Source organism: Amblyomma maculatum, chromosome 10 (genome assembly GCF_055883805.1).
Source record: "Amblyomma maculatum isolate TAMU_Amacu chromosome 10, ASM5588380v1, whole genome shotgun sequence".
NCBI lineage: Eukaryota > Metazoa > Arthropoda > Arachnida > Ixodida > Ixodidae > Amblyomma > Amblyomma maculatum.
This window is the reverse complement of record NC_139353.1, coordinates 42,993,734-43,017,097: the sequence shown is the minus strand read 5'-3', so window position 1 is coordinate 43,017,097 and position 23,364 is coordinate 42,993,734. Positions and strand designations below refer to the sequence as shown.

At 45.4% G+C, this 23,364-nt stretch overlaps 1 protein-coding gene and 1 long non-coding RNA gene across 2 annotated transcripts in view; one reads left to right on the top strand and one right to left on the bottom strand.

Annotated features, from left to right (window-relative positions):
• Positions 1 to 3,142: 3,142 nt before the first annotated feature.
• klar (klarsicht) overlaps positions 3,143 to 23,364 on the top strand; it is a 238,285-nt gene continuing 218,063 nt past the window's right edge. The window contains exons 1-5 of the mRNA XM_084582611.1: positions 3,143 to 3,302; positions 4,559 to 4,893; positions 5,931 to 6,085; positions 10,798 to 10,968; positions 20,803 to 21,010. Coding sequence (XP_084438737.1) covers positions 5,957 to 6,085; positions 10,798 to 10,968; positions 20,803 to 21,010 — 508 coding nt within the window. The 5' untranslated portion in view covers positions 3,143 to 3,302; positions 4,559 to 4,893; positions 5,931 to 5,956. The remainder of the gene's footprint in view (positions 3,303 to 4,558; positions 4,894 to 5,930; positions 6,086 to 10,797; positions 10,969 to 20,802; positions 21,011 to 23,364) is intronic.
• LOC146176285 (uncharacterized) lies at positions 6,500 to 8,643 on the bottom strand. The gene is made up of 3 exons (XR_014701174.1): positions 8,433 to 8,643; positions 7,447 to 7,569; positions 6,500 to 6,759 (listed from the first exon to the last, which is right to left on the bottom strand). It is a non-coding gene; the product is annotated as an uncharacterized LOC146176285 (long non-coding RNA).

The window sequence follows — 23,364 nt, the reverse complement described above, 5'->3', positions numbered from 1 at the left end:
AATGGAAAAAAAATGTACTTGTAGCCAAGTGGCTGCCCTAGGCGGGTGAACAGCGCACACTTTCAGACCAACATTTGTCGACGGGATGCAGCCTCGCAACCTCTGCGCAGATGTATGAGGTAGCAGAACAATACCCTGAGATACGTACACATAACTGCGCTACTTAATCAAACGGTACACTGTCGCACCACGCTTCCCGCACTTTGTTATTTCTTTTCTTTGATTGCGTATAACTCTTCCTCGTTTGGTTAGTTAGCTGAAGCGCGCGCGTCAGGTCTAGTGATTTTTTTTCAACAGTCCTACCGTTGCTCGTAACCTTCTCGTTTGTCTCTTATCGCTCGCGCCGCTGTCAGCGTGGCATGTCGAGTCTTCCCGGTCGGTATTTACTCTCGTTACACCACTTCTCCACCAATGGTACCCCTCACTTTACACGTCAGAGTGCCCACACTGTGGAGAAATAGCTACGGCTTTTCACATGGTGTGGGCATGCCAATTAAATCCCTTTATCGACAAACTTCCGAATCCCAATTTGGAGCAGTGGGAGGCCATTCTGCACAGCGAGGACCCCGACCAACAACGAGGACTGGTTCGTAGGGCCCACGCTGCGGCGCAGGCCACTGTGCTGCCGGAATAGGCGGACCACCCACAACTCCGAGAACTCCCATGCACTCAATAAAGTTTTCAATCAATTAATCAATCAATCAATACCGGTGAGAAGCACCGAAAACGCGAAACTGCCGTGCCGCCAGGTGAAGGAAGCATGCCTCCGCCCGCATCGACGACGCATCTCTTTCTCCGTTCTTGCTCCTCGCCGGCGATCTACGGTGGTTCCTGCGACCCGCGAAACCGGGGAAACTCGCTCTTCGGCGGGTCGCGTTTCCCTCGCTCGCGTTCTCTGCACGCCGCCGGCTTTGGCAAGTTGGCGGTGGGAAGTGGAGGGAAGGGGGTCGGCCTTTTTTTGTAGGCGGCGGTTACCTCATTGGTTACGCGACGCTGTCAGCGGGCCGCTGGCGCTCCGTCTACCGTCCTGCGCCGACACCGGTAGCGGGCCCGCGAAAGGATCGAGTGACCCGGCGGCGCGGTCGCTGCAAGGGGCGTATCTCGGAGTGGGAAGAGCATCCGGCCCGAGCGCGATCGCGCCATTGCGCATCTGAGCCGCTTGGTGCTGCTGGTGTTTGTTGTGTGACCGAACGCGCCCAAATGAATCCCCCCCCCCCCCCTCACTGCACGGGGCGCGAAAAAAAAAAAAGGAAAAAAAAAAAGAACTTTTCGTGTCGTCTAAATTATGTGGGGCCATCTTTCTTGCGCTACACAGTTCCTAAAAATCCGCCAGTTTCAAATGAACGGCGCATGTTCCTAAGCGCTACCATTTTATTTATTTGTTTATTATTATTATTATCACCATTTGCCGCTATGTTAAATGACTACATTTCACGCAGTCCATGTCTGTGGCCGTAGAGAAGCGCTGCGCGGGAGTATCAATTAAAAGTAACAATAGAGAGTTTTATCACACCGTCGCGATCCGCTACCGTGATCCACCACCGCGCGCTCCACTGCGCATGCCCAGACCCCCCTTGACGCCGATAGATGACGCCACATACTGGATGTCGGCACACAGACCTGCCGCGTCGGGACCAATCAGCTTGAGCGCCCCCGCCCACGCGTGCTAGAGAGTCGCGGTGGCGGATCGCGGATTACGGTAAGATAAAACTCTGTAATGCTGAGGCGACAGAAATGGTGAGATGCGGGTAAATGCACCTTAACGCGGGTTAGGCCGTGAGGTTTTCGCGCCATCTACCGGGCTAAGCGACGCATGGTGTATCGCGCACCACAGCGCCTTCTGGAACCGTTCTCCGTCCGTGGACGTTGCATCCTGCGGCGGGTTTATTTGAAAATGCAGCGCTTTTTTGAGCTTTTTTTTTTCTGCACCCCCTCCCCTTTTCGCGATTTCTTCAAAGTTGTGGCTATGTGGATTCTAAACTTGTTCGAATCATTTCTATTTAAGACCTCGATGTGGGGTCAGGAAATCAGTCCTTAACGGCGTTTGCTTTCTTTCCTCTTCAATAGTGAGGAATGTAAGTCTGATGTTATGACAAATTGTCATATTCTGCGTATTTCTTTCTGTTGTGAAATACCATAGAAGCACCTGCCCCGCCGTGATGGTGCAGTGGTCAGGGTGCTTAACCACTGTGCCCAAGGATGCGGGTTCGAATTCCGGCCGCGGCGGCCGCTTTTCGATGGAGGTGAAAAGCAAGGCGCCCGTGTGCTGTGAGAGATGTCAGTGCGCGTTAAAGAATCCCAGATGGTTGAAATTTCCGGAGCCCTCCACTACGGCGTCTCTGATAACTTGAGTCGCTTTTGGGACATTAAACCTCGCAAACCAACCAACCATAGAAGCACCTCTCGAATCACATAATTACGTGACATAAAGGCAAAATTTGCTTTTGCCATGTCATTTTCTCTGAGAAAACAGCTTCTTTAATTGGCTGCGGGACCATTTTCTGTGCTTCTTGAAGAATTGCAATGTTTTGCCTGCTCACTTAACTATAGGTCATGCAGGGAGTTTTATTTCAACTGGCTCTTTCTGTAATGAAATTCACAGGTAGTGAAAACTCTGTAGCAGTAAACATACAACCAATGTTTAGAATAGGGCCCCTTAAGGCAGATCATACAGGCAGAACAAGAAACTCAATATTGTGGGCAGTGACTTGATTGCAGCTGATGCCCCATGTGGTCCTTTGTACATGAATCTGCAGCATCCTTATATAGATCCCTGCATCATTTGCACCTGTGAAAGGTGCACGCACCCCCTGCATGCAGTGTGGCCGACTTCAGGCCATGTCATTTGTGGCACTTTTGTGACTTTGAGTGGCTCAGAGACTCTCTTTTATCTAAAGTCTTGAAGGGTCAAGTGCATTTTAGATCTTCTACTGCACTGATCTAGGATGACGTTGGTAATAATGGCTGTGCCCTTTCACAGTGGGCAACCTCTTGGCATGGCATGGTTACTCAAACCAAGCCCTTGATTTCGAGCGTGGTACAGATATTGGCACATCGGTTGTGGCTTTTCTGCTTTTTTCCTGTTTGCCCTCTTGTGTGTGCGTTTGCTGACATAGCTTTGTTCTTTTTGCTCTGCAGGTGCCGAGTGAGCATGGCCGCGTCCCCAGTGTCGGTGTCTGCCGACAAATTTGGAGGGTGCGACGACGCTGCTCGAGACCGGAGGCTCCCCACCCAGCACTGACCCGTCCCTATGGCCCGCCGCTACTTAGACTGAACAGACCTGTGTACCTGACTTTACCTGGGTAGGTGTTGAGTGTGATGTTCACTTAAGCACTTTACTGCGCTGAAATATTTTGCGCAGCGTGCAGGTCTAGGTCATTGTCTTGGAAAAGGGCAATTTCTTAAAGGGTGTTCACGAGGTGTTCACACACCCTACCAGCATGATTTAATGACGCCACCAACCTCTCGACCTATCAGGAAATTGGATCTGGCATGTGATCTCATGAATTTGGCAGATGAAATGGCAGGGATTTTAAAGGTTATGAGATCATCCACCTGGTTACAACCTCAGGAAACTATTGCAATGTCTCAAAATGCTGTGTATGTAGTATATATAAAATGTGTTTCAGTATCAACCAGTTAACTTTCACCTGTTGATCTAGCTGTATGATTGAAGTGGACCGGTTGAGTGGTGACATGCAGTTGCCTCAGGAGTGGTGACTATTGCTATCAACAGTCTCCAAAATGTCAAAAAATAAATTACACAGAAACACCAAAGCAGTAACAAGTGTGGATTCTGTTGTTATCACATTCCATTTTAAAGTATGTTAAGTGCACCACCAAGTTTTCTTCTTTTTCTTTTTCTTTCAGTAAAGCTGTTAATAGTCTCATAGTAGTGTTTTTCCCACTTTGGACCTACATTTATGTGCACCTTCCCTACAAGTATCCTACAAGGAAGTGATGTGGCAGCAAGCTGTCACACCTGTTTTCAAGCCCCGCCATGGCTGATGTGGGGCCTCTTTTGTGTGGGCAGCCCCATTCAATATAGCTGAGTTTTTTCTGGCTTGGAGCCCTCATTTATATTCCATCTTCCCTCAAGTACCTGACGAGAGATCAGTGTGGGAAGAGGATAGGGATGGGTCTGAGTTAGCCCTAACAATGCCTGTATGGGACCTATGTAGGATCAACATGGGCAGGTCAAATTTGGGCTTGCCTACTTATTCCCCACTAGAGGTTGGCATAAGTATTGGGGGTTTGCCCCTGCCTCACTTGAGTATGTGACCAGTAGAGGTCCTGCGCCATGTGATACCTGGGTACTGCAAGGTAACTATAGTGACCTCACTAGACACTGCCCACAGCCAGGTATGTTCTCCTCATTCCTAATGTGTTATATCAGTATTTGCCTCTCTATTTGTCCACTCTCATTATTGCCTTCTAACTGAAATTTTGCTTGCATTTTAATAAATAGACATACCGGTACTAAAAAAAGACCCTGACCGGCTAACAGCTGTGCGTTATATGCCTTGACATCATTGTCACTTGGCCCATTGTCATGCAGGCATCGTCCCTTGCTGTCCTCGACCCGTTCGAGGAGACATACTAGCAACGGGAACAGCCACGACAACACCTCCTGCATCTGGCCTTGTCGCTGCAGCAGCTTTGACAGGCATCCAGCATCATCGTCGCTCTTGGGAAGTACAAGACTGCGGGGAAGACGTAGCCAAAGCCGCAATGCAAGCCATAACACGAGACAAGAGTGCCGAGACAGGACTCCAACTGAAACCAGTGCCAAAGAAAACTACCAGACACACAAGGGCATCGAGTTAAGGACCGGACTACGGAAAAGCACACCAAGGACCACAGACACACAAGAGAGATTTGCAAAACTTCAGGGTATGCACAATTTTGTAGATGCAAATGTACTTTCAGAAAGCATTAAGTGAAACCCTTTTTTTTTTGCTGGTGCCTCTTAAGGGTATGTTTATCGTATATGTAAAGTTTTGTCCCATTTTAGTTCAGTTTGTATGTGCCAAGCTGAGGTTTCTGCATTCACAAAGTGCACTAAGCAGAGAAATTTGTATGGTGTGTCCAATTTGTGAGCTGGCAGTCATTCATCAGCATTGTATAAGTGTAACTTAAGTTATAGAGCATTAGAAGCACAGTTTGCTATGTGATGTCATGATTCTTTTCAGTGATATGTGAACATGAGCTGACAGCTTCACTACAAAAATTTAAGCCTCACATATCGAAGAATAATTTCTCATTTTGGGTATGAAAAGCTTGCAAAAATCACGTAGTGCTGGTTGAGAGAAGTTTTGTGCAAGACGGTGCGGTGATGTTCATTTGCATAAAGCAAGTAAAATAAAAATGCACACCAAGGCGAAACAGGTGCATTTTATTGTCCCTATTTTCATAGCCATGATTGTTTAATGCTGCACTTTATTACTGTACCTGTGCTTGTTGTCCTGATGTTTTGTCCCATGTTTCTTATTCTGTTTATTATTTGTTGTCAAATGCAAGAAAGGATGGTACAAAGGGTAATCCTTTTTTGTACTTGACATCCTTTGGTTGACGTTTGCTTTGCTATTTTTAGCCCTTTCATTCAGCATCCTATCTGCCAGCATGCATGGTTTTCATTCTTTTTCTTTTTGAGTTTGCTGCAGCAGTGATTCTTTTCGTCTTCTTCCAGTGCCTAATGCATTGCTTCCTTGCATGAGTCACTGTTGATTGCTGTAACAGTGGTGATCTGAGACTGGTTTTCCAAAGACACATTGAACTAATTGTGGCCGGTCTTTCAAAAAAGTGCCAGTCCACACACAGTCCGCAGCCATATGCGAGTGTTTTTCTCAGTCTCATCTTTCTTGCAGGCTAATATGTAAGGTTATTTTCTCGTGTACAAGTGACAATTTGCGATTCATTTGGTGCCTCAGGGGTGTCAGCACTGAGCAGTGAAAGCATGGAGAACATTTCACCAAGCAGCTTGTCACAACGAAATGGACTGGAGCCCCGGAAGGACGACTTCTGGGAGGCCCTCAGCTCCGACTACTACTACCTCATGAATGACGAACTCATTGCCACCTGCAGGGTAAGTCCCTTTCCTTTTGGCATTAGCCACCACCAGCTCCCATAGGCGACATGCCGATTTAAATCACGCAGAGCAGCAGTAGCACAACAATGAACATGGACGCTTTTGAGGGATGCCTTTCCGTTTTCTCTATGCAGGGAGAACAGAGCCGTTCCCACAGGCATACATGTCAATTCGAGCCTCATAGAGCAGCAGTAGCATAAAAGTGAACATGGCCACTGTTTAAGGGCATAAGGAGAACGGAGCCATCCAGGCTTAGTAACTCCATCCGGATAGTGTCAGGTGCAGCACCTAGTTCACTTTGCCCCTACCCAGACAACCATATCAGATCCAGGAGATGTCCATAAAATGTACCCCTCAAAATATTTAATATTCAGAGGATCTCCATAAAGACCCACAATTGGTCCAGTGGATATTCCAGAGATGTCCCTATTGCCTCACAGTGGACGTCCACATGGACATTCATTATGATGTCTAGAGGACGTTGCCAAATCAGTCTCTGGACATTGCATGAACATTGCCAAGATGTACAAGCATGCACTTTTAGCAGAGCTAGGGATAGCTGTTGAGCAAAACACATAGCGTGAATTATAGTTTTATTCACAAAAAGACTGCAAGCTTTCAAACACCTTCCCCTCTTCATGGGTTTCAGTTTGCGTCCGTGCTTGCGCCTCCTGGAAAATATGAAAGATGAAGTGAACAATAAAGTGGGGCATTAAGAAATTGACAGGTAACAGAAAATAGTCACAAAAAAAGGCCGCATGCACAAAACAAACTTGTCTGAAAGCTGGCAACAGAACTTACAGCTATATAACAGTGAAAAAAAAATGGATGCAAAACCTTTACGTGCGAAGAAAATAAACCTATTAACATGCCCGTAGTTCCACCGTGCCCGTAGTAAAGGAATGTAAAAATTTCACGACTTGTTGTCTCTGTAACAAGGATAGTTAATAATTTGTGTTCACTTCTTTTTCAGTTAAGGTTGGAAATTGTTTTAGAGTGTAAGCTATTCAGGCTGCAACTTCAGATTTCACCTCGCTGGGACTGAATGACTTCAACCTAATTAAGCATAGGTGTCCACTAAAAAGTGAGACATACTGTGCCTTCCTTTCCCCAAAAACCAACAAAAAAAATTAAAAAAAAATAGCGGAATGAAAAGGTGGTGTTAAGGCACTCTCGCATCTACTTTTAATGAGAAGCTTGAGCACCCCCTAATTCAAACCGTGTACAGCCTTGGTAAACCATGCAAAATTATGCTTGAGCTTTCGCTCATTTAAATTTGTTCAAGCCATGCTTAAACAGGCATCTAACTGGTATGTACACACACAGTTTTGTACAAAATAGTGGCTAAATTTTCATACCTTGTTTTGCAAGCCTTTCCTGTTGCTGTTTAAGACTGCATGGAGCATGTTGGAGCCATTTCTTTATAACTGCTTGCACATCATCCACTTTTGCAACATACCGCATGTTTGACCTTGCAGCCACTGAAACAAATACAGCAGTATAGTAGCTGTGGTTCATTATTAAAATACCAAAAAGAAGGAAAAATTGTTGCCAGCCGCTGCAGTTGCTATTTAATAACTTAAGCACCTGAGTACTGAGCTGCAGCCAGTGGAATTAAAGGAACAGGGAGAGGAAAACAAGGACAAGTAGAGCGTAATGACAGCAAGAATGGAAAAGAGTTTCATACACTCTTCATAATATCCAGTGGGAACAAGCTGGCACCGCACGCATAGCAAGACAACAATCTTATTCTCTGAAGTGATCTAATAAGAGCCAGCCTAGCTTTTCACAAAAAAAAAAAAACGTGTACAAAAAATGGCAAAGCAGCAACCCATTCTGCGATGAAGGCATGCAAAAAGTGATGTTAAAAAAAAATTATATAGCAGGGAGGTCGCGGCCTTCTGCATCATGTTCTCTTCTATACCCACTCCCGCAAAATGCACTTTATGTCAATATCAGCAATTTCGCTCGCACATTTGCTAGGCGACGCGCGCAATATGGCTCGCCGCCTAAAGAAAAAGCTAGAGGTTCCGATGACGCAGGTGATCCTTGCGCGGCGGGAATTAACTCTGGGTCAAACATGACAGAGGTGGGCTCCGGGCTGGGCGGGAATAAACTCTGGGTCAAACATGACAGAGGTGGGCTGCGGGCTGTCATTGCGGGCTAGCTCTCCAACTACTATTTCTGGTTTGTGCACTTCTGCACACTCGTCGGGTTCACCAAGAGCAGAAAACGTGGCACGAGTATTCCTCGCAGCTGCGCGTGCTGCCCATGTCTTCGCTCTTGCTTAACTTAGGCATAGCAGAAAAAGTCGTGCTCTTAGGTGATGCTGAAACGTACGTACCTTTGAAGAAACGTACTCCACGAACAAGGCAATGCACAGGGCGATTAACAACTTGAAATGACTGCTGCTGTCAACTTCGTCAGCGAAGATGTATCCATGTGACGCGCGTGCGACGATATGTGGCTGCCAGCAACTCGGAGAGCGGTTGAGGCGATGTGAGCTTGTGTCAGCTATGCAACATATGCATGCCAGGCACAATGACACTTCCGGCTTCCGGGGATCACTTCCGGTTGTACAGGAATGTACTGGTAGGGTGCAGAACTATTATACCAAGCGCAAGCTGCAATACTCGGAAGCGCCAAGATTAGCAGACGTTCCCAAAATACGACGACGCCACTCGACCGCTGAGTGTACTGAAATAGGCATGTACTACGGCATGAGTCATCTGTGGACACACGTCAATTGACCGCGTCTTCTCGCTCACAGGGACAACACGTGCATTGTGTTATTGTGTTGTGGTGGCTGCGCAGCGGAGGCAGGGAAGGGAACGAGACGAACGCCGCGGACGCCATCAAAGAAAAAAAAAAGGCGTGCTACTCCGCGCTAATTTTGTGGTAGAGTTGCCGAAGATATCATGAAAGTGACAGCGCGTCGCCCAATAAACGCATTATTGATGTTCATAACAAATATTTATTACAACAAGCCTGCAGGCAAAGCATTTAATATTTTTCGCTCGCCACAAGGAATGCACTATTTCTTGATCGCGAATGTAGGCAGCGAGTCTCTCCAACGTTCTCAACCTCTCCGGCACACGAGTTGCCCACGTTTTTATCATGCACTACGGCATGAGTCATCTGCGGACCGCGTCTTCTCGCTCGCGGGGGGGGGGGGGGGGGGGGGGGGGGCAGAGAAGGGAAAACAGGGTCTTGAAGATCAAATTGAGGGGCTTTACTTGAAGACACTGTTTGCCTTTCCACTTAGTCCGAATCAAAATTTAAAGCAGAAATCTGCTGAACTATGCATGTCCACTGAAAGTCACATTATAACATCGAAGTTATGTACACTGTGTGATATCTTCACGACCACACAAAGGTAAGGTCATGAGGATATCCACTAAAAGATGATCTTTTAATAATGGACGCATGGACATCGCATGGGTGTACAAAAATGACGTGTGATATTGAGACCTTTTGTGAAGATCCTATGGATATTGCTGGTTGTGTGGGTAGTAGCAAGCATTGAACAGTGCCAAGATTCCTTCTTCTCCACCTGGAATCAATGCATAGTGTAAAAATAAGGCTGTTGATTGTGTAGCAGCTGGTTTATAGGGGGGTGAAGGAAATCTCATTCGTTTTTGTGGTTGGCAAGTCGGCAAAAGCGATGATATGCATGATGGTCTCATCAACGAATGAGAAACAACTTCAAATTCCTTATCTATAGTATCAAGTTTGGCTGAGTGCACTTGGGTGTTACTGTGGTAGCCATATTGAAGGATTTGCCTGGACACTGTGATAGGCAGGCTGACATGTAAGAATCAGCTGTACAACAGGCAAGAGTCTGTGCCCAAGGCAGTTGGTGACGCCCATTTAGCTTGCTGAATTTTTAAAATTGTGCAAAAGAGTCCACCTTCACCACTGTGACACATTAAAATCTCTGGATATCTGCTATGGGACTGCTAAAGATATGTTTTTTGTTATATTTGTTATTGGTTTATACATGCTAGTAGGCTATGTGCGAAACATGTTAGTATTTGCTTTAATGCCAGTGTTATGTTACAGGTCAGAAACAATTCCTTCTTCTTGCCTTTAGCACATGAATGGGCAAAGTTCTTTCTGAAAGGTTTTTAAGACAGCACATTAAGGCTGGACACTGGAAGTTCTTGATGTTTACAGCTCTATACCTGACACCTGTGGTTTATTGATGTCTATATTTTGTAGCCTACTGGTTCGAAACAAAATGGGCTCTAGGGAAAGATGGGTATATTTGCTGTAGGCATTTTGCAAAACTACTGAAGGCAATCACCTTTTGTTTTGTGGTTAACAACATGCTGATGTACAAGGCCACATGCATAAACAACAGATAATTTGAAATATTTGCACGATTGATGTGTTGTTCCTGAAGATTGGTTGTGGGTATATAGCAAAAAAAAAAAAAAGATTACAGAGTGCACATTTCTTTCTGCACCACTTGGAATGGCAGTTCCAGTACCCTCTTTGTGTCTAGTAGTTTTGATGCTGGGTTGCTGGGTTACAACTTACCAGCATATGATGAAGGAAAGTAAAGACTATAAGTGACCTAAATTCACTTGTTTGAAACAAAAAAACGTGCCGACATTGTGAAAAATTGGTCCCACAAGGGAGAAAGAAATTTTCCTGATAACTCTGTCGTCTATAACAGTTTCTTTTCGTTTCATCCTGTCTGTCAGGAGGCAAGTGGAGAGCTGGACATGGATGAAGAGGCACGAGTATCGCCTCCACGCGAGACCCTTTCATTTGCAGAGTTTGTGCGCCAGTTCAACTTGCTCCATGACTGGCTACACCAGCTCCAGTCTTCCCTGCTTGACTCTGCTGCTGAGCACAAGGCTGAGGTGGCTGAGGTGAGCTCAATTCAGCCCCATGCACGCATCAGTCACTGCGCTTCAGGTCCCACATCACCTGAGTCATTGGTTAAGTAGGTCGATTGGATAGGAGCCTATTAGGCATGCTACTCTCTTATTGGTGTATTTCAACTGACGTGGATAGAGAATAAATATCCAGGACTACTAAAAAATGTGTCTGTTGAGCGTGTGCCAGGGTGGCTATAGAAGGGTGGGTGGCGATTACTACATGTTACAGCATAATGCCAGAGACATCAAGCACAATGGATACTTGATGGTGATGCCCCACTGAGGGATCTACAACCTGTGTCCACGTTTCATTGTCTTTGCAGTGTAATGGACTGGAGTTTATTGATAACAGACACAGCTTTATTAGTTTTTTGAGGTCATACATGCAATGAAAGCATGTATGTTTATTGTCCTAAATGTAAATGATTGGCAGTTGATAGTCGTAGGGGAAAACTTGTTCTAAAGTAAGTGTTTTGGCTTGTATAGTTGAGTATGAGGTGTCTAAAGCCACCATCACCATAAACTGGAGCGTCACTCAAATGAGGCCTTCCAACCAATAGTGTCGATTAGCTCATGCAAATCATTTCAAATATTTGGAGCATTTATGGTGGATTGGATATTCTGTTCTATCGTTTTTGATATTTGAAATCTTAGAAGTATCCATCTCAAGCGAATAAAGCTTATAGAATGCTCACTTCACACAGCTTCAGTATGATGTATGTCGTCTAGTGAGATGTCATCGTAACACGTACACAGCTGGAAGTAACAGCCACAGAGTGATGCATTTGCACTTTAAGATCCACATTTGCAGGCATTTGATATTAAAAGAGGGTCGAATTTTGTGCCTTAAACTCCTTTGCAGCACACATGACTGAATGGCAAGTGAAACTGCCGACGGTCTTGTAGTTTCAGATTGCAATTACCACTCATCCGGCGAAGCAGCCATCAGCGTGTTCAAGCTGAGTTTATTGTTTGTATTTTGAATTTCTTTTACCAAAGTCGATTTCTGTGCAAACTGATTTACTTCTTTTTTACGCACGCGGACCTGTGGAATAAAAAGGTGAAATAGGGACTGGCACTGGCCTAACACCAGTGGCTAGGCCGAACCCGCTTCTAACCTTGCAAATAGGCATTTTCCATGTGTTATTCGACGCCTCCAATTTACAAAGATCATTTCTGCGAAACACAGACACAGCTTCAATGAGGCTCAACCACCATATTCTTGCATGGTTTCGGCAAAGTGTTCATGCACACTCTCTCTCTTTTTTTTTTTTTCAGTGGAATGTTGTTGAGTATCAAAATTATTCAGAAAGTTTCTTTTGAAATTTTTCAAGAAACACTATTTGCTTACAATGTAGACCAATCATTATGATATCACAGTCAGCTGCCTGATTCAGCAGTGGCAAAAAAGGATCGATTGCTGTATCATGACACTAGGTTTTTATCATTGGTTTGAAGGCCTCATTTAAGCAGCATTTCCTCCAATCTTTGTTTGCATCTAACTGCAGTGTAGCCCAGTCACTCAAAAGTAGCTCTTAAAATGAAGGGATTTCGATTTCCCACTCCCATTTTTATATTTCAGTACATTTTGGGTCCGTGTTTGACGAAGTAAGTAAAAGCGCATCAGCGGACATAGTGAAGAGATTTTGTTCAAAGTCAAAAATAATCTACCAGTTAATACATTTTTACACCTTACAGGAAACTTTTGGTGAGAAATAAAGGGCAAAACTCAAATGACGACTGCATGCGCTGCATCGTCTGCACTGTTGTGACAGTGGATCCCACCGCTGCCACCAATGTTGTGACGGTGGGGTTATCACACAGTAGCCCACCGTCAACAGGGTTGTGCCAAGGAGCTGGTAACGCAGCGCTCGTCACCCGTTTCGTGAACGAGGGCTGTCAGCTCCCTGGGCGGTAGCGATGAATCCGAGTCGGCGTTGGTGAGATGAAGAAAAGGCTTTATACACTATTTACATGCATTTACACAACAAGATCGGCTCTGGGGCCGAAAGCTAACATAGCCATACGCGACTGTTCTCGCGCAGCGACGGCCGGGGAGATTCCGCCACGTCCGCACTGTCAGGGGGCGAACTGCTCCCGATGGACGCTAGTGACGAACTCACACTCGGAGTCTCGAACGGAAGCACTTGAGACTCCGTTGCCGAGAACCGTTGACGCTCAAAATGGTCCAATCCGACGGCAGCACTTTCGCAGGGCCAATGGGAGAGCTTGCTGCGCTCTCGCTTCAAATATGCCGCGGGGCGAGAAGGGGTTCACCGTCAGGGCCACGGCGCGCCGTGCTGTCTGGACGTTCAGCGCATGTTAAAACACGTCGCTTCTGTCCCTTTGGTACGGCTCGCCTCCAGTGCATTGGTGCTTTGCAGAGAAGTATCCAAAGTTTGTGAAGGAGGCGTTCGCCGAAGAAGTTTGGCGTCCGGCTGAATTTCTGGGCGGCTTTGGCCAGGCACAACAGCACTCACACAAAGCGAAAGCTTGCTTCACTGCACCGCATGGCTCACCGCCCTAGCATTGCATCCATAGGTCGGCAAAATCACGTGTGCTCACTCAGGCTCACTCAGAAAAATTTGGTCCATCTGCAGGCTCACTCTCACTCAGACTCACAAGGCCCGGACTCAGTCACACTCATAAACTCAAACTCACGCATGATGACGACTCACTCGGGCTCACTCAGACTCATAACTAATCTGGGCTCACTCACTCATTTCAACTCATGACTCATTTGAACTCACTCATCTCTACTCACTCATTTGTGACTCTCGATTCATCTGCACTCACTCACTTTGACTCAAGACTCATTTAACTCAGACTCATCATGGACTCACTCATTGCAACTCACGACACATTTGAGTTCACTCATTTGAACTCAGACTCATCATGGACTCACTCATTGCAACTCACGACACATTTGAGCTCACTCATTTCAACTCATGAGGACTCGCTCATCATGGACTCACTCATTTCCACTCTCGACAAGCAACGAGTGACGGTCCTAAAGCTTGTATAGGTAGGCGGAAGGCAGTACAGAGAAAAATGCGGGAAATAAAACGAAAAACATGTGTAACATTACATGATTAGACTGTTTTCTTCAGTAATGAATGAGTGGAAAGGTTACAGAAAGAGGAAAAAATATGGTAGGAATTATCTCTTTTAAGCTGATTGTAGTACGAAAGCATGGTCTTCTTAGCTATAGCACGGGCCAAATTTTGGAAATGATTATGGCCAATTTGGTGGTTGTCGTCTTGTTGGGCACAGTCAATAATGGTTGGATACCAATTGTAAAGGTGAAACTTCGAATGTGGCGTGGGCCAAATTCTGGAAATGGTCATGCCCAACTTTATAGGTAACCATATTAATAAGGATGGTCAATGCAATTAGGAACTGATCGCTTTTGATGCAAATTGGCAAAATCAAATTTCGAGGGTTGGTGAACCGTGTGTGACCCGAACCAAAATTTGGAGGTCAACATCGTGTTCGCCGTAATCGAATTATGTTGTACGTTCCTTTTGGTCCGAAATTGGCCGAGGTCAACCTACTGGGGTGAGTGGACCAAATTTGAGGGTGGGCCCGGTCAAATTTGGAGATCACCATCTTGTTTGCCATAGTCATATTAAATTGGACAGATTTTTGCCCAACTCAGTTGAGGTCAAATTTTGGCAGTCGGCGGGTAAAATTTAAGGCGGCACTGGAGGTCACCATCGTGGTCGCCGTAGGCAAATAATGTTGGACAGGTTTTGGACCAAATCGACCAAACCAAAATTTCAGCTTTACCAGAATGCGTTTAAATTACCCACGTATTTGTGGCCTCCTCAAACAGCCTACTCAATTAGAGCAATAGCATAAAAAAAGAAATATCGGACAAGATTCTTGGTCTGTGGTAGTGAGCCTATGACTTCTTTCGCAATAAGAAAGAACGTCAAAAATATGGTTACACAATGGTCTCTCCGAACTTTATTAGCCTGATATTATTAGCTATGCACGGCTAGCCAAGCTCGTTCGCATCGCTGTGCACCAATGAGCAGCTAACCCCTGAAATCATTTGCGAGATATTCCGAAATAAGTAAACAGCAAATGAAGAACTATATAGCCACTGCAATACAACAAGCCAACGAGAACAAATGTTTGATTAACCTGCATTAATCGGCACAGTCAAAATAATTGCGTAGCCCCGCCGGGGTGGTGCAGTGGTAAGACGCCCGACTACTGTGCCAGAGTACCCAGGTTTGAACCCGACCACGGCAGCTGCGTTTCGATGGAGGCAAAACGAAGAGGCGTCCGTGTGCTGTGCGATGTCAGTGCAGGTTAAAGAACCCCAGGTGGTCGAAATTTTCAGAGTCCTCCACTACGGCGTCTCTCATAGCCTGAGTCGCTTTGGGATCTTAAACTCCACAAACCAAACTAAAATAATTGCGTAACAAAAAACAACGAAATTGCTCTACATCATCAGCTTACCAAGAAGCTTATTCGTTATTAGAATTACACAGGCAATTCGAGTCCGCTAGGATCTAATTAGCGACTTGTGCCCATTACTCACTCGATCACTTCAGATCATGCTTCTTTAACCTCTGAGCAAGAATTCATTTCATTTCGAACTTTCTAGGTCGGACTCAGCACAACTCTGATCATAATCTGAATGCGAGTCCAGACTCACTCACGACTCAGATCATGATCTGAATTAGAGTCCGAACTCACGACTCAGATCATGATCTGAATGGGAGTTCGGACTCACAACTCAGATCATGATCTGAGTGTGAGCCTGAGTGAATCCGAGTGAGCCGACTCGTGAGTGAGTCCGCCGACCTATGATTGCATCACCTGTGAATGGTGTCAAATCGAATCTGCAGGAGAGAAAAAGTAAAAAGAAAAATTTTGCTGATGACATCACAGAGAGTGATCGAATAGGCCAATCGCAGTTCCTAAAATTGTCTTCTCTCGGCTCTTGGAGCTGAGAAATCGCAAGAACGTTGTGGGGATTTAGCACTGCCCATTTCTTCTGCTTTCGAGGACCTTCGTGTGTTTTCTCATATTTTCATGTCCCACTGCCATGGTGCAGCGGTTAGGGTGCTCGACTGTTGTGCCCAAGGATGTGGGATCGAATCCCGGCCGCAGTGGCCACTTTTCGTTTGAAACGAAAAGCAAAGCACCCATTTGCTGTGCGATGTCTGCATGTTAAAGAATCCCAGGTGGTTGAAATTTTCTCAGCCTTCCACTGCAGCATCTCTTATAGGCTGAGTTGCCTTGAAACATTAAACTGCATAAACCAAACCAATCTTGTATGCCCACACAGATGCCATCATGCTTTCCTCCATTGTTCTGCTTCCTAGCTTTGGTATATTGTAACCCCTGACTTCACCCAGACAATTTCTTGAAAAGAAGCTACTGACTATCCCCTTTCTCAGAACCGGCTCTGAACAACACCCGTTGATGCTCAATTTCTTGGCTAGGCTGAGTCCTGTAATCCCAAGTGCCTCAACGGCAAGAGAAAGATGTTTTCTTTAAAGGCAAAGCGCACCTTTCAGGGCGAAATGCGTTGAAACCTGATTAAGTGTGATATTACATGGGAGTATAAAAATGCACAGCCTACACTTTTGGAAGATGCAAAACTACCATATTCACTCTAATGTAACACGAAATATTTTTCATGATTTTCAGCTCTCGAAGTCTATTCTCGCATTATAATCGAATACTGCAATTCAGTTGGTGTGAAGCAGTGCCGGGGTGCAGCCATATTGAATCCATCACCACTCGATTTCAGTTTCCACGGTTTTATGACGTTATGTTGGCAACGTAGGTACCAGGATACCTAAATCAGCCAAACCCCAATCCATCCAAAGTCGCAACGTTGCGCTTTTTGCTCGTAGGCTCAGAATCACATTGTTACCTTTAAAACTCACTTGTTGCATCTTTTACAGTGGATTAATGTGGTTACTTGTTATCGCATTTCGCACTATCGCACCACGCCGTGCCCAGTACGATGCTAGCTTCAAAAGAAAAGCTTTTCTGATAATAGAAGAAATCGGAAGTTCTGCGGTAGCTCGACAGCTAGACGTTAACTAATCTGCCATACATGGGTTGCGAATGCAGTAGGAGGTGATTTTTAAATGTGAGCCTGACCGCAGTGGCTTCCCACAACATCGTCTGGGAGGATGAAAGTAAAAAGGAGGACTATGTTTCCAAGAACTCAGCCTCCTGCAACAACAATGAATAAGCGTTTTTGATGAGACTGCAAGGGCTGTAATGTCTATAAAGGTACTTTTTCAAGCGCTTATCTCGCGTCACATTTATAGTTTTATTTTTCTCTATTGGGCAGTATGAAAAGTGTCCCTCGTGTAACATTAACAGTTGCGTTACATTCGAGTAAATACGATAATGAAGAACAGTAGCAAGATCGCCACCATTCCTAATGAAGATGTTGGCAGTGGTGATCTTAGAGGATCCAGTGCGGCACATATGCTGATATAAAAGCCGCAGTTTATAAGTAATCTATGGACGCACAAAAGGAAACATCCCGCTCACTGGACCCACGATACTGGTGAACGGCAAGGACTTGGGCTTCGCTCTCGGTCACAAAGGCTTCCATCTGAGAAACGGGCCATGGATGAGGATGTTATCACCAGTTTCAAGCTGCGCTACCACGGCGCCAATTTGAACACCCACTATTTGCCCTGCCCAGTATGTGGCCAAGGTGTAGGTGAAGGTGGCCTCTTTGTAAGCGGAACTTTGAAGGGCTTGAAGCGCCTGATCACCGCCCACTGCTTCGAAAAAAACCGCTTCTCCCAATGCAGCAGCGCAGCCTGCCGTGAATGAACGATTTTGCTATCACGAGGAACTTCATGATTGACAAAGTTGCCTGGAGTTTCATAAAAAGGTCCTCTGTGGACAGCGGCTCCAACAGCGATTTAGACGACACTCGTTCTGGCCACTGCAGCGGCTATCGCAACGGCTGACGCTCTGCAGATGTTCCTTGAGAGTGTGCAGCAGACCTTTAACTCGCGCTTGGATAGCTCGCACTCGACCTTTTAAATTTTGTTTCAAATTTTTATACATTGTTCCATGATGACAGGAAAGAAGAGATCTGCATTTGGTTCTGCTCCGAAAATTTTTTCAAAGCACAGGAAATTAATAATGGCGCAAAGGCGGAGGGCCATGCTTATGACTTACACTAAATGCATTGATCTTAGGCAGCTGTAAATTTTTTTACTAAATATATGCATTTTTTTATTTGTGTTTGGATTTTTTTTTTTTTTTGATGGTGTAGAGGTTCTGTAAAATTTGTCAAAAATCGGTTCAGGGAACGTTAGCTTGTCTACTTTGCTGTTCCTTTATCTCAAAAAAGGCTTGTGGTAGAGTGGCAGTAATTATGTGTTATGTTCTATGCATACTTACCTATTGAATTGCTAAGTCTTATGTATTTATATGACTTTTCAGTAAAGAGATATAATTGTGCTAATTTAAAGAAAATACTGAGGAATGGAAAGTTCTGGTGATAATAAAGTAAAAACCACATTTATATTTCTTGAACTTTGTCTAGTTATTTTCTGCATGAACTTTCAGAGTCAAGAAAAACATGTTGCATAATTTTGGTTGCACTAGTAGTTATGGCCGTTTGAATAATACCCTTACGCAAGGATTGGCAGTTGTCGTAGATCTGACTTCTTTCCCGCTATGTCAATAATACAGGCAGGATTGGATTTCAGCTTCCTATAAAGAAAGGCTAGCAGTAGCAGAATGATGTCTGCGGCACTGAGGATGTCAGTTTGGGATCATATAGTCACCGGAATTGGCATGAGCACAGGTTTATCGAGCATGCACGTGCGCACCCGATACACTCATTTTCGTGTACTGAGGCCGATTGTGTACAGAACAACAGCACCTCTCTTGCAACTGTTCAACATGCGTGCACTGGAGCTTTGGTTGGCCTTTGTTCATACCACAACCAGGCACTGGGAACATGGCGGCGATGGAAGCCAGATCTAAGTGCTCTCAGAGAGCTGTGAGCACTCACTTCATGCACGCGGGCGTCGGCCACTGCTGCTAGAGAAACCACTACAACAGTTGCGATCGCTTGAAAGCATGAACTTGGCACTTTAATGGGAAAGTGAGATGTCAAGTGCCAAAGAAAACGAAAGCAAAACTATTGGTAACGGGACACGCACGCCTATCCTGTATATGTCACCAGGCAGACGACCTGAGCTTGGCCTTTTCCCAAGCGTTATGCTTTTCGCAATTCATTTGACACCGATAGTGCTTGCGCTTTTTCCTCACTCCACTGTCTCATGGCGACAAAGTAAAACTCTTAGTGTATTGTGCAGACTACCCTTTGAAGCACAAGAAGCTCTTTGCAAAGAATTGAAATTTTTGCAAAGTTACTGACCTAGACATTGATGTTTTCAAGAAAATTCTAACATCTCAAAGATCAGTGGCTGTCAATAAGATGAGCTATTTGTGCTAGTTGTGCATTCTCATCTTCTGCAGGGAAACATCTTAACAATATGTTGACATTTTTGGGTCTCCTGAAAAAAATCGACATTATCAATCAGAGCTTTGCGGCTAATGACATGTCCCCATTGAAATCTCCAGGGTGTCAGTGAGAAGTCGGGACAGTCCTGCTTACATCTAGCGAAAACAAAGGAAGTTGCTGAAGGCAGTACTTGAACATGTTTGCTGCAAGATACGCTGGTTGCACAATAAATGTGATGCATCAGGATAATTGAGCAAAGAAAAATGCTTCTTGCACACAGTGGACCGAAAGCTTTAGGCAAGCTTTCACAACAAATCGGCAACACCCCAGGAACATTGTGAACTTCTCTCTCTCCTGCCATCAGCACAAGCAAAAAATGAAATTAAGGAGAAGCATCGATGTATCAAATCAACAAGTCCAGAAAAATGAAAGAAAATCATGACGTGGGGAACTGGTCGGATTCCAGGCATAAGTTGAGCCCTGAGTGCGTATCTGCGGCGAGTGATTACTAAATGAAGGACAAGTTAGAATGTTCCAGACAAAGCCCTAACAAACAAGATGTCCTGTAGGTTACGGTTTATAGAGAAAAAAATATTAGTAACAAAGCATTTCATGACGAGATCTATTAGAGAGGCATTCCACCATATACAAAGATGACCATCCGGATTCTAGCATTGGCTTATCAAAGCTCTGCACCTTGTGATCACACTGGGTAAAATATTATCCCCAGCATGATGTGTACATGTGTGTATCATTTGCGCCAACTGTAAGCTTCGCCGAGTCACTGACCGGCGTTCACGGCTTCGAGCATGTGCACGAGCTGTCACAGCAGTCAGCTAGGCCATGGGAATGAATCTGCTGCTCTGGCACCTGCATTTTGATGGTGGTGAAATGCCTGTGGACTCAGTATGATCCGAGCTTATTAAATAACCCCAAATGGTCAAAGCTATTCCTTTGTCCTCCACTGCAGTGACCCTTCCCCTCCCATTCCATTCATTTCTTTATTCATTGCCCCAAGTGCTGTTTTAATATCCACCATTAGGTGGGCAATTAGTACTGTGCCTTTCCCTCCCTCATAAGAATATATTATTGTAGAAGTAGAGCGACTTGGGCGCATTGTTAACCATCCATCGCATCGAACAGCGCGAGAAAACATGGGGACACTCTTCCTGTGTCATCGCTTCTTCTGTCCCCATGTTTCCTTGCGCTCTTTGATGCGATGAATGTGTTATTGTAGTTGATACATTTTGTTATCCTCCTTACACAGCAGTGGGGGCATGGACAGCGTCACTTTTGCATAAAAGTGCCTTTTTCGATTAGAACACAGTACCTTTGTTTATGTGCAGTTGGTGGGCGGCGAGTTGCGCCGTCGTCAGCCATCCCTGTCACTCTTCTTGGAGGAAGCGAAGGGCCTGGCAGCTCTGCACCCGTCGCTCAAGGAGGAAGTGGGCCGGCGAGTCAACCTGCTCAGCAATAAACGCGAGGCTGTCCAGCGAGCCTTGGACCCCGACCGGGCTGCTGCCTTGGCTCCTGCAGTTGGCGAAGCCTTTCAAGGCAAGTCTTTGAAAACACCTTTTTGAGCCATTCCCTGTAGGAGAGAGCGCGGTTAAGACTCTGAAATTATATTCACTCCACTTCTGTCTATTTATCCTGCCGCGGTAGTGCAGTGGCTAGAGCGCTCGACTACTGTGCCCAAGAGTGCGAGATCGGATCCCGGCCGCGGTGACGGCTTTTTGATGGAGGCAAAAAGCAAGGCCTCTATGTGCTGTGGGATGTCAGTGCTTGTTAAAGAACCCCAGTTGGTCGAAATTTCCGGAGCCCTCCACTATGGTGTCTCTCACAGCCTGAGTCTCTTTGGGATGTTGGACCCCATAAACCAATCAGCGAGCTTCTGTGTATTTGAAGACCTTTCCTTTCTTTCAGAGGTGATAGTGCAGGGGGGAGAGTAACAGTAAAGTTTATTTTACAAAAAAACTTGTAGCGCTAGCCTTGCTGTCATATGACATGCTTTACATGTTACTTTACATGCTAAAGAGTAATGAAAAAATTGTATAGACTATTTTGACAGGGTCGGGACGAATACTTGGGATTTGGCTGTTATAGAAGTGAAAGATTGCATATGATCCAATTTGGTTGCAAGAACTTTTGCGCATTGGTATGTTCCAACCCTGCTTCATGCTTTGAATTCAACAGCATTGATACATTCAGTAGCACAAGCAACTAATTGTGGATTGCAGCCTTCTGCCAGAAAAACTTACCAGAATATATGGGAACCAGAGTGGGTTCAAGTCCACTACGCAAGCAGTACATCCTTACTTCTTTATGGACATATCTTCGGGTCACCTACTTATAATTACCATCTTGGGTCACATCTTCTGCCTGCCTTTTAATTTCGATGACAATTGATTGGAAACTAATGCTGAAAAAAGAATAAGTGGAATCATGCTGGAAACAGTCTATGCTATGGGGTACAATTAAAATAGGGCTGACCAAGGCTCTTTCCAATGCATCGAGTAACACTGGAAAGAGCACTTGGCGGGCCATCATCAAACAGTATTGTAAGGCAGGGAAGAAATTCTATAATGTTAGGTACTGGTACTGAAGACAAGGCCAAAGGCAACAGAGAACACATTTTATTCACAATACGACCATTCATGCATAGAGCTCGGTGGAAGCTTGTGTCCTTGTTTGAACCCTGAAGAGTGCAAACTTTGTAGATCACTGCTGTTTGCTGAAAGCAGTCATGAGCACATGGACTTGTTTGCTGCTGGAGATCTCTCATAACAAGTTACCCTTTTTCATGTCAATTAAATTGAAACGTTCGATCGTCGTAGAGGCGGACGAACGAAGTTCTTCAACAAGGCCCTTTATTGATGAACGGACTAAGTACAGGCCAGTTAGAAAAAAGGCAGTCCTTAGGCAGCCGTGGCTTGGCGTACTCTCCCCTTTTTCATGCCGAAACCTCTGCTTAAATAACTTTTCCCAGGATTCTGGGGCACACTTCACAGACCGATCGGAACACAGCATCCTATAACCAATCAGAGCTAACGTAAACTGAACTAGCAAATAGCATACCGGTGCCAACAAGGTAGTTTTTTGCTTTCCAGCACCACATGCTTCCTCGAAACCGTCAAGTGTCTTAACACATGGCTACAGCTTTACGGACTGATATGAACAATACCAGCGCGCAACAGGGGCCACATGTGCAATGGCAGTCGCGGTCCTCATTCCTGCTCTGTTTCTGGAGCATCTGCGCAACGTATCTTTGAAGGGCCATAAACCACTTCCTTTCTCAGAACCCAAAGGGCTCCCGAGGCCGGCTAACTGTCTTCGTGCCCGAGTCACATGCTTCGACACAAAACACTGAACACTCAAGCAATGGCTATTCTGTCACTATGAGATGTCCCGCCAGATGTACATGACAGAGGGGAGCCTAGCGAGAGCACAGGCAGCGGAACTTAGGCAGGAGAAAAGTGACCAACCCACAGGGCAAAGAAGAAGCCAGAGTGATCACCTTAAATAGCTGCTTACTCTTACTTCTGGCAGTCGTCCTTGTGTCAATGATCTTTTCCGCCTCACCATTCCACATCTCTTCTTGGACCCTGGCTGTATGCCCACGAAACACGAGGACATTCCACGAGTGGGTTATGCTGTGCTTGCACCGTGCACTCGGCAACCTTGTTTTCTGGCTGCAGTCACCAGGAGGGAGGCTGGGGGTAATGCGGTGAAAAAAAAAAAAAAAAATACATTGGGAACTGGCCAAAATGCAATTATAACCAAGTGGCATTCCCCTTCTTTCCAACTCTGTTCTTGCCCATAGCCTATTATGATTAGTGGCACGACTAAAGGCACGCTATTTTTCATTCTCGTTTTCAAGGCCTCACCAATGAAGGGCTTGCACTTGACGG